Source organism: Sphaerodactylus townsendi, linkage group LG14, assembly GCF_021028975.2.
Source record: "Sphaerodactylus townsendi isolate TG3544 linkage group LG14, MPM_Stown_v2.3, whole genome shotgun sequence".
In the NCBI taxonomy this organism is placed as follows: Eukaryota; Metazoa; Chordata; class Lepidosauria; order Squamata; family Sphaerodactylidae; genus Sphaerodactylus; species Sphaerodactylus townsendi.
In genome coordinates this window covers 41,344,532-41,362,046 of record NC_059438.1, presented here as the reverse complement: position 1 = coordinate 41,362,046, position 17,515 = coordinate 41,344,532, and the positions used below count along the sequence as shown (strand labels likewise).

Genomic DNA, 17,515 nt, shown 5'->3' with positions numbered 1-17,515 from the left:
GATTGAGTTACAATGCAGTCCAAGAATAAAAGAGTTTCTTCCCACTGTGCCTACAAAGCGAGGTCCATCTCACAAAAGCTCACACTGGAATAAGCATTGTGTCTTTTAGTGAACTTTTGTTCTGCTGGAATGGTCCAACTGGAGTGGTCCAAGAACACCCAGTAAACATAAATTTGAACCCAGAACTTCAACATCATAGGCAGATTCCGCATGGGCCAAAAACAGCAGTGTGAAAATGGTATGAGAACAGTATACAATGGTTTAAAACAGTGTAAAAGGCTTTACACTGTTTTCACACCCCTGTTTTTGGCCCATGCGGAATCTGCCTTAGATTCACAGGGCAATACTGATTAGTCCACCACACTAACTCTCACAATAAATTATTTGACAGTTTGTCACACCTGTAAAATGGCCTGGTGTTACAAATTTGGTAGGCGGCATGAAGTGGTATAAAGTATCTGATACAGTGGTGGGATCCAAAAATTTTAGTAACAAGTTCCCATGGTGGTGGGATTCAAACTGTGGAGTAGCGCCAATGGGGCTGGGCGGGGCACGACGGGGACATGGCTGGTGATTCTGGGGGCGGGGCATTCCTGGGCGGGGCTGTGGCAAGGACGCAGCCACTGCGCCGGTCCTTGGGCGAGAAACGAATGCACGCAAGCGCAGGCTGCCACGCATGCCGGTGCACCTCCTGCTAGACTGCTTCAAGTTCTGCGCGCTACTGCTGAGGAGCGGAGGAGGGGCGTAACTAAGGCAAAAATCACGTGGCAAAATCACCCATTAGTAACCCCCTCTCGGCACACACAAATAATTAGTAACCTACTCTCGGGAACCTGTGAGAACCTGCTGGATCCCACCTCTGATCTGATATTTCTGGCAAAACGGCATGGTGTGGGACTTAGCATTTGAGAGAGCGTCACTTACAACGGCCAATCTCAACTCCAAAGCACTCGGTTTACTATATAAAGTGTCACATTCAATATTTCGGTTTTTCCTCCAACATTTGAACTTCTGCACATTTCCAAACTGAAATATTGGTTTCAGCCCAACTAAATCAAAGGAGCTTCATCTTGAACAAGCATGGTTAGGACAGGAGTAAATGAGTCTTTCTGCAACAACAGTCAGGCAACATGACACCCCTTTGCACACAACAAGACACAGGAGGCCAGGAAAGGAATAAAGCTCTCATTCGCCTTTTATTGGTTTGTTTTAAAAAAATATAAGATCAGATGAAATTGATACCGACGTGTCCTTTTACGGGGTGGGGGGTGGGGGGGGGCGAAGGGTCGTGTCTGCACTGGCCCTAAAGGAGCAGCGCCCACTGTGGGAAACACAGGCCAAGGCAAGCCTCTCAAAGCGTCCTTTCTCTTCATGTCTCCCTGAGGCAAAAAAATGGCACTTCTCTTCCATCCGGATCCTGCAAGTCTTCCCCGTTCAGTCAGAAAATGGAGATGCAAAAAACTGCTTGGAATTATCTTGCTCCAGCAACTTGGCAAGAGTCGTGTCAGTCCCTGGGGCTCCCAAGAAAGGCCAAGATCTGGGTGATGAGCCCCCTCCCTCCCTAAGCAGCACAGCACAGCGGGTGGGGAAAGCAAAGAGTGCCGGCTAGAAAGCACCTTCATGCTGCTGCCAGGGTTGCAACCAATAGGCTTCCAAAGCGCCAAACCCCAGGCCTGGGGCAGTGGTGTCGGCGTTGTCTTGGTGACCGTTTCTGCAATGGGCATTTCTTTCCCAGTCATACGTGCACCAGACCCTGGGGGGAGTCACGTGCTTCCTCACCCCCCCCCCCCCTTCAATCCAAAACCAGGCCTGGCAGCAAAAGAGTCCCCAGGCCGGGGCTTCGTTCGCCCCATGGGTCTGCGCAGCAGATCCCTCCGGCGTGGCTTTGGGAGGGAAGGTGCCGCCGCGCGGGGCGGACACGTTCTGTTGGGCCGCGGATGCTCTTCCGGGGCGCTTCTCCGTCCCTCTCTGGCGCCGCCCGGCCGCTTCTAGGACGAGGAGAGCCCGTGGATGGCGGCCAGGGCCTCTGCTGCAGCTTTGGCTCCCGCCGGGCTGGCGGCTGGTTTTCTGCCTGCGGCTGCAAGACACCGGGAGGGAGAAATGAGAGAGGCGGAAGGGACGAAGCTGACACGTGTCTCTTGCATGCACATGCCGAATCCAGCATGCAACCCTCCTCTGGTTTCTCCAGTGCAAACCCCAATCCATCTAGGCTATAAAGTATTACATAATCAAAACAACTAGCATACATGATAAAAGGACTTAGTTCTAAATGCTGGCACTGCGGAGACCAAGACCCCTTCCGCCCACGCAAAATAATGTGTTTTCAAGCCACTTTCACAACTGTTTGCAAGTGGATTTTGCCATTCCGCACAGCTTCAAAGAGCACTGAAAGTGTAACCCCTGTGTCAGAATGGGATGACCCAGAAAGGGGTGGAGTCTGAAATGAAGTAGAATGCTGCAGAACTCATGAGGTTGGAGGAAGCGAGACTACCAGGCTGGGACCTTGATTGATTTTATTAAGCCCTTAACACCTTGTTTAAGGTAACTGCAATGTTGTGGGGAACTAGTGGGAAGGGAGTTTGTTTTTTTGCTATATTGTAAATGTTAGAATTTATTGTTTCAGGGTTTTTGTGTATGTAAATGGTGAGAGTTTTCTGGGAACCTTCATCATCTTGAAGCCCATTCACCAAGCCTAAGAAGTCTTCAAAACCAACCACCAGCAAAGAAGAATTGGACTTGGCAATATCAGTAGACTGTAAATAAGGACTTGAAAATGCAAACTTAACAGGACTGCAAAGTGTAAATGTTAAATGTTTTAAAAGTGTTATTTGTTAAGTAAAGTAAACTGTTTTGTTTAAATTTGGTTCTTTGCAACTCCTTCCAAGTACTGCCCCACAGAACCCACAAGCTGAGGTTACAAAAGCAGTTTGAAAGTGCATTATTTTGCATGTGCTGAATGAGCCCAAGAGGCATATTATAGCCATATGTGGATAGAATGTGCAGAAGTAAAAAAATTTTGCACAATTGTATTGTTATATATGGAGAAACTGGTGAAGACAAATATTGATTTAAATAATTACTTAATGTTAATGGGTGTCATGGAAGACAGAAGGGTGGATAAACAATATAGGTATATGTATAAAATAATGATCAAAGCAGCAATAGCCTTGGGCTGGAAAGAAAAGAAAAAATGGTTGCTTTAGGAGATGATTTGGTATGTGGGAACGAGGGACACTTGACATTGTCGATATACTAACCAAAAGGAAGACGTGGCTTGAGATCAGGCAGGTGGTGAGATGTGGAAGATATGGATAATATACGTGGACTGGATGAAAGAAGCTCGATGAAGAAATATGGGAGAAGAGGCTACGGAGAATGAACTTGGTGCTGTTTGTGTGATAAAACTATGAAGAAGTAATGTGGGAGGGAGAAAAGGGGGGAAAGTATCATTTGAAAATGTATGAAGAAAAATACTATAAACTGTAAAATTCAAATGATACAATAAAAACATTTTAAAAAATAAAGTATTACATAATATACAAAACTAAAAATATACAGGTTTCAAATAGACACAAGACATGGATGAATCAGACTAAAATAAACCAAATACTAGGCAGTATCTGTTTCTCAATTGCATGGTTTAAAGTTGGGGAACAGGTTCGGATTTTTGAATCCTAAAAATAGTTCTGGCTCCTTCCCCTTGTTACAGTATTGAGTGCTTGTTGTATGTCAAAAAAAAATACAAGGGCGTTTGGATTTATGTGAAGATGTTTATATTAAGCTGGAGTCACACTGGAAGGTGGTAGATTCCTTTTAAATCCAGGAACACCAAAGCAGAGTAGAGTCTGATTTTTACTATAAACGGTTGAAGAGAAGTAGATTTTTCTTACAATCACAAAACTTTCCTGCCTGCCTCACTCACAGCAGGTGTTGTAACCAAACTTGGGAGAGAGAAAGTAGAACAGTGGCTGGGGATAGAGTTGGCAAACAAGGGCCTCATGCCTCTAAAACACAACCATTATGTCCTGTCAAACGGAGTTGCTGCTGCAAGTGTAGCTGGAAGCAAATTTAATTCTCCATCAGAACCATTCCCCTTACCAGTAATATTTTTTAATGTGGGGTTCCTGGGCTGAATTGGGGTTGCTCATTGACTGGAGTCAAATTACGCCCTGTTTGGGTTAAATACTATTTCTGCTTAAGGGATTTGTGGATGGCAGAGAAATACTGGAGAAGGGCCAAATCTGCAGTTTTGAGATGAATCAGAAACTGTACTCCATGCTTTAGGTTTGCAAAAGTCTCATCCACTGGAATTAAAATATTAAGCTGCCACAAGCCACAACACACTGATGATATCCTGATAATGAAACAGGAGAGGTTTACAGTGACAGATAAGTGCAGCCTTTCACTACTACGGTGTAATAATAGGCATCTGTTTAGCTGTATGAGCTCATCTGCCTTGAGTCTCAGTGAGTAAGTAAGCAGGTAAATATATGTATTATACATGCATACACAAGGTGGATCAGGTTGTATCTTACTTAGGGCCACCTTGTGAGTTCCTTCCGGCCCAAGTCTTGAACCTGGAAGTTCACTTGGCAAATGAGAGCCGTTTTCCTACTGTGATTTGAGTCTTGGAACTGAAATTACACCTGCATTACAAAGTGTAGGAAGGTTGACATCCCCTTCCTGCTGCCTGTCCCAACGATCTATTTGGTACAAGCGCATTTGGAGATGCGCCTCCCAACCTGAGGATCAGGCATTTAGCTTTCTGCTTGCCACATCTGCACTACCACAGCAGAAGAAAGGCTGAGAAGTCCTTATGTAGCAAGCACCTTCTCAGCAATTACAGATTCCCAGCTTGTTAGCCCTACAGGAATATTTATTTATTATTCACATTATTTATAGCCCGCCTCTCTCTCTTTCTGTCTCTGAGATTCAAAGTAGATCTCACAATGTAAATAAATGCACTCAACAGGATGGTACATATAATAAGCCGTATAATAGAACAGGGAACTGCAGACATTTCGAAACTGAGTCGTCTTCTGAACAAACTCTGCGTATTAAACAGTACAGGTTTAAAGTATGCAGAAACTTGGCATTAAGTCAGTGCATTTTCCTGTGCCGATGACATAGCCCTTTTTCGTTATTTAAAAAATTCAAGCACATTGGTTGGAGGGCAGGAAACTTGGCGGGAAGAAACAACCTAACTGAACTGCTTCTCCAGAAGGGGGAAAAAAAGGATTTAAGAGGATTGTGGACTCCTTTCTACTAGTTATTCTACTGAGTGATAACATCGAGATCCTAAGCCCACTGAACTAAGGGAAGTTGACCAAGTCAGTCTGTTTAGTAACCCTCACTGAGAACAGATACTGGGACACCAAGCAGGGAGGAGAAGCCACCTTCATCTGCGCAAGGCCCTCGGGCTGAAATTCTCTGAAAGGGAAGGGGAAAGCTTTCTTTGCACTAGATTTCCCCTGCTAATTCTTGGTTCAGAAACTATAACCCTTGTACTTCAAATGGAGGGGCAGCATCCCCCGAAGACTGCGGCAGGCGGTGATTTCTCCCTTTGTTTTAAAAAAAATAAACAACACGAAAATGAAACAATGCTGGAAGGAAAGGGGAGATATTTCGGGCGCTGCCTGGTAGTTGTGCATGAATACAAATGTTCTGAGTGGTCAGTTAAGGCAAGAGTGTTACAAGATACCCAACCCCCTGAACAGCTCTGAATGTGCTCTTTTGTGAGACTGTTGCAAATTTTATACTGGAAATTAGTAATTTTAACGGCATTTTTTAATCTTGTTTCACTTTGAATTGTTGTCCTGTTTTGTAGGCCAATAAAGGCTTGTATCTGGTATCTGATGAACAGTTAAGGTAGCTGGGGTGCTGTGTGGTTTCCGGGCTGTGTGGCCGTGTTCTAGCAGCATTCTCTCCTGATGTTTCGCCTGCATCTGTGGCTGGCATCTTCAGAGGATCTGATGGATGCCAGCCACAGATGCCAGCCACAGATGCAGGCGAAACGTCAGGAGAGAATGCTGCTAGAACATGGCCATACAGCCCGGAAACCACACAGCACCCCAGTGATTCCGGCCATGAAAGCCTTCGACAATACAGTTAAGCGTTCCGGATCATGGTGGCATTCCGTTTTGTCGAACTCAATGGCAATTTTGACTTCAGAGGAGGGGAAGAGTTCCGACTGACTTCCAGCCCCCCTCTGAAACAATCCCGTTGCAAGTTGAGTGGGTGGGTGGGTGTCTTCCTGCTTCCCACCAACCCTGAATGCTTAAACTAAAGATAGCAGGAAAACAAAATGCGGGGGGGGGGGGGGGGGGGGGGGGGGGAAGAAAGCCAAGTCATGCCTTTATTTATGGCCAGGTCGTGTCTTTGCAAAGACACCCTGTGGAGCCTTACAGTTTATTTTGAAAACCCTGAAGGAAAGAAAAAAAAGGAACCTCCTCACTGACATGTCTTTCCAGATAGCGAGGCGTGTCTTGCTCGCTGCAAAAGAAAAATCAGACTTGTTGCAAGTTCCCGGTTCTTTTATGGCTTCTGTGAAAATAAATCAGGCGCGGTGGCATGGACGTGATTGTGTCCATATATCAGATTTATTAATTGGCTGGAGTGAGAGTTCCAGGGCCCGTTTCTTTTCTTTTCTGTGCCATCCCGCGCAAGGAAAATGCGCAAACGGAAAGGTTTCTGCGCTGCGTTTTTATAAAGAGTCGCAATCCTTATAAATCTGCGGTGCGGACTTGTCACGTAAAGCCCGACTCAGAACTGCCCTCTCGGCTACCTGAGAAATAGAGGGAAAGAAAGGGCTCATTCCGCACACGCAGAATAATGCACTTTCAAACTGCTTTCAGTGCTCTTTAAAGCTGGGCGGAATAGCAAAATCCACTTGCAAACAGTTGTGAAAGTGGTCTGAAAACGCATTATTTTGCGTGTGTGGAAGGGGCCCCTGTTACAAGAGTCGTTTTAACTTTTTTTTCTCCTGGCTGGGGGGTGTGGGGGGGCGGGGTGCCTGCAGCGTTTTGTCTCGTTTTGTCAATTGTTTAGGGAGGAGAGGGAACCGCAAATGTTCCTTGGAGGCAGGGGAGGGGAATCTGTTTGACGGTTTGATTTTGTCACCAGGTGCGGAACATTACTGGGCCAAAGGCGGCAGAAACTGGCCCAAACCAAGTCCCGATTCATAGCATCGTGTTATACCAACAACGCAGTCCCAAACGGAGCCACCCCCTTTGTCAGAGACCATTGAATTCGATGGATTGGGAAGGGAGTGGCTGTTTAGCATCCCGCGGAAAGACCGAGGCTTCGCCGTGTGTGTTCCGAGGAGCGCAGCTAGAGCCGTGGTGGCGAACATTTGGCACTCCAGATGTTACAGACTACAATTCCCATCAGCCCCTGCCAGCATGGCCAATCCAGTGCCAAAGGTTCACCACCACTGAGCTAGAGCGTCCATGCTCGGCCTGGAGATTTCAGCGGGATTCGGCTGCTGGTGACTCTTCCCAGCCTTGCACCACTCTGCCTGTGTCGAGAACTCCTCACGAGGCTTGCAAGTGTGTATATTTGAATTCAGCGCGTCCTAAAATGTGCATCCCTGCCGGAGCTACCCAAGAAGGGGTTGACAAAATCCCCAGCCCCCCCCCCCCCAATGTTTCCTGGTCGAGGACATCCTCTGGCAGAAAAATGTACTTCTCCCCTCTTCCCCCCCCCCCCATGGCTGCGTTTTCCGAGCCCTTTCCCAGGCGGGAGGGGCTCGTCAGTCACTGTCACTCCTCGCCATGGGCTCCCCGATGCCCACTTGGATCTGACACTCTCAGGCGACCACACACCGTGAGGGAAGGCCAGCGGAGGAAAGGGGTCGCTGCCCAGAAGGATGCGGCCTCAGGCGTGCTGGGGAAAGGCGGAGGGGGATACAGGGACTATGGCTGATTCCGCATGGGCCAAAAACAGCAGTATGAAAACGGTGTGAAAATGGTGTAAAAGGGTTTAAAATGGTGTAAAAGGGTTTAAAATGGTGTAAAAGGGTTTATACCCGTGGTGGCGAACCTTTGGCACTCCAGATGTTATGGACTACAATTCCCATCAATTGGCCATGCTGGCAGGGGCTGATGGGAATTGTAGTCCATAACATCTGGAGTGCCAAAGGTTCACCACCACTGGTTTATATTATTTTCCCACCGTTTTCACACCACTGTTTTTGGCCCATGTGGAATCAGCCATTATGTTTGTCATACAAATTTGCAAACTGTGACTCAGCCCAGGAGCTGGGGGGGGGGGGGGGATGACGCAGTTGCCCACACCTGAGAGCAACAGGTGGATGGAAGCAGTAAGGGCTGACCGAGATTCCTTGAAGCAGAATCAAAAAGTGGACTTTGTACGCAAATACAACATAGTAAATCCAGTGTAGAACAGTAGTGTGAGTGATGTGAACAGAAGTGAAGGGAACCTAATCTAAAACGCGCAATAGAAATTTGGCTACAGTTTCAGTTATTTCAGCTTTAGGATTATTGAGCAAAAAAAAAAATCATTTTTGCATTGGTAGGAAGGTCTGAGAACCCGACCGACGGGGTTAAGGCAGAGAAGTTGGGCCTAAAGCTGCTGCACTTGGGGCAGAAGAGCAAGATGTGTTCAAGGGAGTCAGTGTAAGAAGGGCAGAAAGAACAGCGTAGTCGATCATGCTTGAGAACTGGCCTTGAAGTGGTGACGATGGAGAGGAATTGCATCTTGCTCTTGAAAATGCGATATAAAAAGCTGGTCCAGATAATTGGGGAATAATCCCAAAACCCCTGTCAATCAACTTTATACATGTATAACCAACAACAGTCAGGAGGGAAAATATTTGGCCAAGAGGGTGTGCCTTTTCCTGCCCAGAAAGCACCCCCACCTCAGCCAGCACACATACTAGTCACTAGCCCAAAGAGGCCCCGAGGCGACCTGCATACTTGGCCAACAGGGTGGGGGTTAACCCCTTTGATCATGGAGCCCAAGCAGGCCGAGCCAGCCAGAGATCAGCGCCCCCCCTCCCCCGCTCTCACACACACTTCGTTCCTCCTGACTGCCCCGGCCTCCACGCTGAGGCTCCTTCCGCACATGCAGAATAATGCACTTTCAAACTGCTTTCAGTGCTCTTTGAAGCTGTGCGGAATGGCAAAATCCACTTGCAAACAGTTGTGAAACTGGTCTGAAAATGCATTATTTTGCATGTGCGGAAGGGGCCACAATTTCTTTTTTAATGCAGCAAAGACGCCAAAGGGCTCTGAGCGAGGCCCGCCCTTACCTTCTCGGGTGGGGTGCTTGAAGGCCAGCGGAGTGGCCAGCTCTGCCCCGTGGAGAGCCATGCCTGGCGGGTGGTGGTGTGCCAGCGGGCTGCCTTGCGTCTGCCAGTGATGGGCCGGGCTCAGGTAGCTGCCAGCAGGCCCGCCGTAGACTCCGGGCTGGCTGGAGGTCGGGTAGGCACAGGGGGGGAGGAAGGTGCTCACGGCGGAGAGCCCAGATGGTGCCTGGGGGGGGGGGGGAGAGAGAGAATGTGGGTTTGACGCGAAAGTACCTGGAAAGAAGACCCCCTCTTGACACTGTGACCCTTAGAGAAGGCTGACTCCCGATTCAGAGGACACACGTGCCGGGATGCACGTGTTTACAACTGCGCATCAGAATGCGCCAACGCTCTGGTTTCTTGTCGCGGGGACAGCTGGACAGTCCTGCCCGCTCCGAAACTAGACGGTGATGGTGACTCTATGTCCAACACAAAAGTTTGCCCGGACAGGCAGCCGTCAGGAGCCTGAATCACCCTGAGGGGCCCGGGGTCCCAAGGAACGTCCCAGGCATTCAAGGCACACGCCCCCCACCCCAGATCCCTCCAACCCAGAGGTCCTTCTGGGGATTCCCTCGCGCACTTCAGCAGGAGCCGAAGGGCTTTTTTGGTGAAACCGGCTCACTCATTCTATGGGCTTCCCTTTTTCTCCGCCGTGGGGGTCTCGCCTTTGGAGACCCCCCTGGAGTCTGACACCTTGCAAACACCCCTTGCACAATACATTCCCCCCCCCCCATACACACACACACACACAGAGACACACACAACCCCGGCATCATTTCTACCCGTTTCCACGAGCTCGTGTCTCTAATCTGGAGAAACTGGGTTTGATTCCCAGCTCTGCCGCCTGAGCTGTGGAGGCTTCTCTGGGGAATTCAGATTAGCCTGTACACTCCCACACACGCCAGCTGGGTGACCTTGGGCTAGTCACAGCTTCTCGGAGCTCTCTCAGCCCCACCTACCTCACAGGGTGTTTGTTGTGGGGGGGGGGAAGGGCAAGGAGGTTGTCAGCCCCTTTAAGTCTCCTGCAGGAGAGAAAGGGGGGATATAAATCCAAACTCTTCTTCTTCTTCTTCTTCAGAGCTGGAACGGCCTTGTCCACACCAAGTCAAACGCTCCCCTCCCCGCCGCCCGCCCGCAATCCCCCTCCCCCCCAAGACGGCATGCCCTCCGGGGTCAGCGCTCTTACCTGGGGGTATTTAATGTCCGTCTCCGAGGCGGACTTGTCCAGCGCGTTGACGCCTTGGCTGGCCGCGGGGAAGGCGCTCCTGTTCGCGCTGGGCCACTCTTCCATTTTGGCAGCATAGGGAGAGCCCTCTGTCCCGGCCAGAGCCGCTGTGGGGGGAGGGAGGGAGGGGAGGGGACAGGAGGCTGCCTTAAGAAGTGGGGGAGAGCCGCTTCCCCCTCTCCTTACACATACACACACAGTTTCCAGAAAAGCACCACTCAGCCTAGTTCCAGGCACACAGGTTCGGCCTGAGCCAACCAGAAGCACTCCTTCCTTCCCAGGACACTTTGGAGGAGAGCTGCGCATTTCCGCAGATACTGGGGCGGGGGGGGGGGTGCAGGTCAGCTGCTCAGCCGCAGATACTGGGGGGATACTGGGGGGGACAGGTCAGCTGCCAAGCCTTCTTCCTTCTCCCTCCCACCCGGGTCTCTTTCGTTCACAGGAGGGGCAGCCAACCTATGGTGCTCCAGATCTTCATAGACAATTCCCATCCATTGGCATGCTGGCAGCAGGGGCTGATGGGAATTGTAGTCCATGAACATCTGGAGCACCATAGGTCGGGCACCCCTGGCTCCCGGCAGTTGTGGAGGCCCTTCTGACAGAGGCGCCATTCCGATGTCAGGGACAGCATAGATGGGGGGGAGTTCCTCAATGCCCAGCCGCCCATCTGGGATAATTTCCGTGTTAAATAGTCACGGGAAGGGGGGGTTATTTTTCAAGCCTAGGGGTGTCTTGCCTTTACAATCCGGAAGACCCAGAGCAAGGCTATCGATGCAAGGAAAGCAGATCTCTCCTTTTGCAGAAAATACGGGGGGGGTCTGCCCTGTCCGTTTCCGGGGATAATTTATAGAATAATATAATTTATAGAAAAGAGCTCTTGTGACCACATCTGGTCGCCCGAAACCTCTGAAAAGGGGGCCAGCCCTCCCCCCACCTTTCCGGAGGGGACCTTCAAGCTTCACAAATGTCCACATGCACAAATGCTGGATTTCCTCACTCTGTGAAGCTTAGAAGTTTTCTCGCTCCACAAACCATTCCCCAAATTAAAAACAAAGGCCCCTTCCGCCCACGCGTTTTCAAACCTCTTTCACAACTGTTTGCAAGTGGATTTTGCTATTCCACACAGCTTCAAAGAGCACTGAAAGCAATTTGAAAGTGCATTATTCTGCATGTGTGGAATGATCCAAAGCGCGCCACTCAGGACATCGCGGCTTCGGTGGACTGGAACCAAACTGGGAATCCTAAAAACAACACAAAAACCCAGTCCCCTACAACTGGGAGCGGCCTAGAACGAACCAGAAGGAAAGGAATTCGTCTGGAGCCTTCTGGGCGAGTTATTATTATTTGGGGGGGAGGGACGGGACGGAGAGAGACCCCCTCTCCGATTTTTGATCCCTCCAGAAGGAGGGGCGACGCAAGCCTTGGTCGCCCCCCCCTACAGGCGGGCGGGGGAAGGTTGCCCCCCCCTTACAGGCGGGCGGGGGGGGGGAGGAGAAGGGCTCGGAGTTTGCGGTCTCCATCTATCATCGCTGCGCAAATATTTTCCACATTTTTCCATAAGAAGTTCAAGATGTGCAGCGCGGGCTCTCTTCTGCAGCAGCGCCGGAGTGGCCTTCCGCGTGGGTTCGAGCTGCCGCTTGTAGGGCAGGCTGAAATTAGGGGGAGGGGGCCGGCATCTTTAGAGGTGCAACACAGAGGGAAGTGCGCTACACACTACAGTGTGTAGCACACTTCTCTCTTTGATATACCTCTGAAGATGCCAGCCACAGATGCAGGAGAAACATTAGGAACAAGATCTACCAAACCACGGCCTCACAGCCCAGAAAACCCACCACAACCAACTTTTTCTGTATTCGTGATGAGGGGAGCAGGGGTGGTATTATAGTAGTAGTAGTAGTAGTAGTAGCAATAATAATAATAATAATAATAATAATAATGATAATAATGATAATAATAATGATAATAATAATAATAATAATAATAATAATAATAATAATAATAATAAATTGTAATGAAGGCCAACAACCAGCTAAAGATCTGCCAGCTATGAAATCTACAATAATAATAATAATAATAATAATAATAATAATAATAATAATAATAATAATAATAATAATAATAATAATAATAATAATAGGCGGCACAAACTGAGGCTGCCCAATGCCCCCAACTGCAGCATCCTGAAGAACACCAAGGGGAAGAAACCCCTGCGTGTTACCAGAGGGTCTGTCGGAAGCACATGCCGGGAGGGCAGGAAATGAGCCAAGTGGCAAAGGCTGCGGGGGAAGATGGGGAGGCCTCCCCCCTCCTCTGATCACCCTGTCTGAGCTCCTTTTTAATCGGCATTCTTTAAATTGCCATTCATTTTAACCCCCTCCCTCCCCTCGCCCTTCAGACACAAAAATATATCTGACATTGGCAGCGAAGGGCAGGTTTGAGAGAGAGATTCGAATCCAATCCCACAGGCCCGTTCAGCAGAATTCAGTTAAGGGCCTCTCTCTCTCTGGCAGATTCCGCATGGGCCAAAACCAGCCATGTGAAAACGGTGCGAGAACAGTGTAAAAGGGTTCACACTATTTTCACACCTTTTGCCCATGCGGAATCCGCCTCTCTCTCGGGCGTTTCAGTATTCAATTCCGTTGGGGCGGGCATTTTGGGCCTGTTGGTTGGTTGGTTTTTTCACACATCTTACACCCAGCGATGATCGAGGGAGCCCCCCCCCCCTTTCCTCCCAGAGATGGAGCTGGAGGGATATTTCAGTGGTCTCTCGGGTGCCCCAACTGTCCCTGCTCAGACGCTGCTTGGCCTGGCTGGCTGCTCTCTTTTTCCGCCAATTGACTGTGCAGTTTCCTATTGTAAACGTTTTGGGGCAGGGGTTGCTTAGAGTTTCCTGTGTCCTGCGAGGGGAAGACTGAACCCTGATCGTAGTAGGAGCCCCGGGCAGCTGGTGGGACCGGATTCAAATCTCCTCACTGCTGCCAGGCTTTCTGGGTATTTGGGGGACAGATGCGCATTGAACCGGACCCACCTCGCAGGTGGGTTGTGAGGTTAAATGGGGAGGGGGCAAGGGACCGTTTATGGCCACCCTGAGCTGCTTGGTGGAAGCAGATGGACTGACAGGTCATGGATAAACAGATGACATGAATGTATCACATGAATGTATCACAGAGGGAAGTGTGCCACACACTGGCGTCTTCAGAGGTGTATTGCAGAGAGAACTGTGCACTGTAGTGCAGTGGTGGCGAACCTATGGCACGGGTGGGCACGAGTGCACGTCTGTGGGCACGAGTGCCCAGAGTTCGTCATGTGATAATAGTGTAATTATTTCAGGGAGATTATTAGCATTAAACCTAAGTCCTAGTTTTGGGGAAGCAGTGTAGGTAAACCCTGTTAAGCGCTGTTAAACCCCACTGATTTTCATGGGAAGAACTAAAGCGTGATCCTTTACCTGGGAGTAAGCTCGGTTGCTGGCAATGGGGCTTGCTTCTGAGTAAACCCTCCTAGGGTCGTGATTCACCAGTTGGAAGAGTTGCATGGTTGCTTCAAAGCAAAGCCACCGACTACCACCAAGCTTACTCCCGCGTGTGCCTTGGAGCCTAAAACCTCAGTATTCAGGTTAAATTGCCGTGCTGGCACTTTGCGATAAATAAGCGGGTTTTGGGTTGCAGTTTGGGCACTCGATCTCGAAAAGGTTCGCCATCACTGCTGGAGTGGGTAACACACACCTCTCTGTGATACACCTCTGACGCAGCCAGCCACAGACGCAGGCAAAACGTTAGGAACAAGATCCACCAGACCACGGCCACACAGCCCAGAAAGCCCACCACAACCAGATGATATTAAAGCTACCAGTGGAAAGGGATGGCAATAATGCCCACCCCCCCCCCCCACACACACACACACACTGAGGACCCCACTCACCGCTTTGGTCCAGGAAAGTCCGGATCCCCAGGATGTTGCTGACCGAGTGGGCGGAGGGCCACGAGCGGGGCAGGCTGACGTGGGCGGCGGAGACCGGCGCCCCGGGGTGGGCGCCCAACTTGGCCCCCGAGGCGGCCACGGCGCTGGGGTAGGGGTACTGGTAGATGTGGTTGTAGGGCAGGGCGGGCTGGGGGGCCGGCGCCTTGCCGCCCGCCGCCCCTCCTCCTCCTCCCCCCCCGACGCCGCCCTCGTAGAGTAGGCCGGCGGCGGCGGGCTGCGAGAGGCTGCCGATCTTGTTGCGCAGGATCCTGCTGATGGAGCTGACGGAGGGCACGTTGTACTTGTCGCAGACGCCGTCGGCCAGCAGGCGGTCGCGGATCTCCCAGGCGAAGATGCCCGGGTCGCCGTGCTTGTAGTCGCGGATGTGCTTGACCACGTCCGGGGTGGTGACGCGGGGCTTGCTGCCGCCGATGGCGCCGGGCAGGATCGAGCCCGTCTCGTGGTAGCGCGCCAGGATCTTACTCACGCAGCCGTGCGAGACGCGCAGCTGGCGGCTGATGTCGCACGGCCGGATGCCCAGCTGGGCCAGCTCCACGATGCGCAGCCGGATGGCGTTGGGCAGCGGCCGCCCGTTCACGAACACGCCGCCCAGCTGGTTCACCTCGCCGTAGGTCTGCTCTGCAGGGAGGGAGGGAAGGAAGGAAGGAAGGATCGGCTGAGGGCGGCTGCGGCTGCTGAGCGCCCTCTTTGGGGCCCAATCACCCCCCCCCGCCGCCGCCCCAGTGACGGTGCCCGCGGTGTCCCCCCCCCCCCGGCGGGCGTTTTGCGCCGAGTTGCGCGCTCGGGGCCTCCGGAGGAATTTGGGGGAACTGCCCAACGCAGCTCGGCCAGACGGAAGGAAAACAGCTCTCCGGAGCTTCCAACGCGGAGCGTCTGGAGAGGCCGCCGCGGGGAAGGGGGGTCTTTTACGCTCGTGTCCACCTCGAGGGTGCTGGGAGGGGGCGCGGGGGAGCCAGGCGACCGGCTGGGGGTGGGGTGGAGGGGGTCCTCAGGCACAGGTGGCAAGAGCTGGGGGCTCGGTTGGAGGCGGAACCGCAACCGACCTTCAAAGATCTCTCACACGCCGCCCCCCCCCCCCGCCCGGCTCGGTCCGAGGCCGAGATGGCTCACCTCGCTTCCCCTTCCCCGGGGGTTGAAACCCAGGAGCCAGAAAGCGGCTCCGGGGAACCCCCCCCCCAGCGCAAAAGCCCGCCGAAGGCGAAGCGCACGGGCGGGGAGGGGGGGCTCCGCAGCTCTTTCCCTCCTGCCCCCCGAGGTCCCGCCCGCCCGCCGGTCGCGCCTTACCCATGGCCAGCTAGGGTCGGCGCCGGCACCCGAGCCCTGCCCGGGGGCATAGAGAGGCGATCCCGCTGCCGGGGAGCCGAGGGACGGCAGCTGCGAGGCCGAGTCCGGGCGCCGCGCTCCGCATCCGCCCGGCGCTTCAGCTCCACTGGCGGCGTCTGCCTGGTCGGCGGGCGGGCGGGCGGGCGGGCGTCGGCCCCTGCATGGGCTCCCTCCGGGCGGGCGTCCCGGGCCAGGCCGGCTGTGCCAGGCAGGCAGGCAGCGCGAGGGCAGCGGGCCGGGCTTGCCCGGGATCCGCCCCGCCAGGCGCGCTCCCCCCGCCCGCCCGCCTCGCAGAAACCCAGCCCCGACGCCCCGCGCAGCCTTTAAGCCGCCCCCGTCCCGCCCCCGTCGCCCTCCCGTCTGGCTGCCCACCCAGGGGGCGGGAGCGAGGGGGCGCCATCTCCCCCCCCCAGTCCGGTACCCCCCCCCCTCCCGTCCAAGGTCCTTGTTGTTCTAAGAAGGTCCGGAGAAGGCTGACGCTCCGGAGAGGAACCCGGCCTGGCCTCGTGGCGCCCTGGGGGGGGGGGGGAGGGACTCCGACTCGCCCACCTGCTGCTTGCTCAGATGCCCACCTGCGGGTCCTGACCTGGAAGCAGAGGCGCAGCCCCATCCTAGGGCAGGGAAAGAGGCCGCTCCGGATCCCGAGCAGGGAGGGCGTCGCTCCCACGGCTGCGCGCCTCAACACCTTGACCCGCGAATAGGCACGTCTGAACTCAGGGGCGCGCGATTTCTCCAGCTTAAGCTGTGTGGGACTGGCTAGAGCGTCTGTCCTGTTGGGTCCGGCTTCCTTCCAGGTAAGGTGGCAAAGGATCGCGCCGCCAGCCAGGGGACCCTGATCTGTAGCCTTTCGCCCAGGATTAGGTAACTATCTCCCAATGAGGTCCGTGGGACTGACTTACCTCCGAGGAGAAATATATGGAGGCTGACACGAAAGTCGGGATTTGGGGCGGGGGGGGGGGGTTGGCCGGGACCTGCCCGTTAGCCACGGCGGGGGGGGGGGGGTTGACCGGCGGGTGCGCGCGCCTGGCAAAGTGCTGAGTTCCCACTGCCAGATAGGTTTGTGGCGGAGTGGAAGGGAGAGGAGGGCGGGCACGTTCAGGGCGATCCCTCACTTTTGCATCCTGACTTTTAGGATGGGGGTTTTAAGCAGATGCCAGATTCTGCACGGCCTATTGGATAACGTGTGGCAATCGTTATAAACAGGCTGTGTGGAATCCACGTCCCGTCTCAACCGAATCTTACAGGTTTATTTCAAGAAAGGACATTTTATTCTTTCAAGCAAAACAAAAGCACCCCCCCCCCAAAAAAAAAGGAAAAAAACCCTGAACGGGGATAGGGCGGTATACTAAATTTAACAATAATAAACGGCACTTAAAAACAATTGGCGCTGACAAAATCACCATATGTCAGCTGCAAAAGGCCACCCTACTCGGCTCTGCACGCATTATTCGTCGATACATCACACAGTCCTAGATGCTTGGGAAGTGTCTGACATGTGATGTAATACAAAATCCAGCATATTGATCTTGCTTGCTGTGTATAACTGTTTTGTATCAATAATAATAATAATAATAATAATAATAATAATAATAATAATAATAATAATAATAATAATAATAATAATAACAACAACAACAACAACAACAACAACAACCAGTGGCTCTTGCGAAGGTGACATT

At 52.3% G+C, this 17,515-nt stretch overlaps 1 protein-coding gene across 2 annotated transcripts; it reads right to left on the bottom strand.

Moving 5' to 3' along the window:
• Positions 1-1,172: 1,172 nt before the first annotated feature.
• On the bottom strand, positions 1,173-15,937 carry PAX1 (paired box 1). 2 transcript variants are annotated; one of them, XM_048515901.1, is made up of 6 exons: positions 15,798-15,937; positions 14,454-15,131; positions 10,494-10,639; positions 9,249-9,494; positions 8,686-8,765; positions 1,173-2,077 (listed from the first exon to the last, which is right to left on the bottom strand). In XM_048515901.1, exons 1-6 carry the CDS (start codon positions 15,799-15,801, stop codon positions 1,606-1,608), a joined length of 1,626 nt encoding a protein of 541 aa, XP_048371858.1. In that variant the 5' UTR covers positions 15,802-15,937; the 3' UTR covers positions 1,173-1,605. The 2 variants fall into 2 exon arrangements, with proteins under 2 accessions (XP_048371858.1, XP_048371859.1); XM_048515902.1 differs by lacking the exon at positions 8,686-8,765 and having other exon boundaries at positions 1,848-2,077; positions 9,272-9,494.
• Between the last annotated feature and the right edge of the window lie 1,578 nt (positions 15,938-17,515).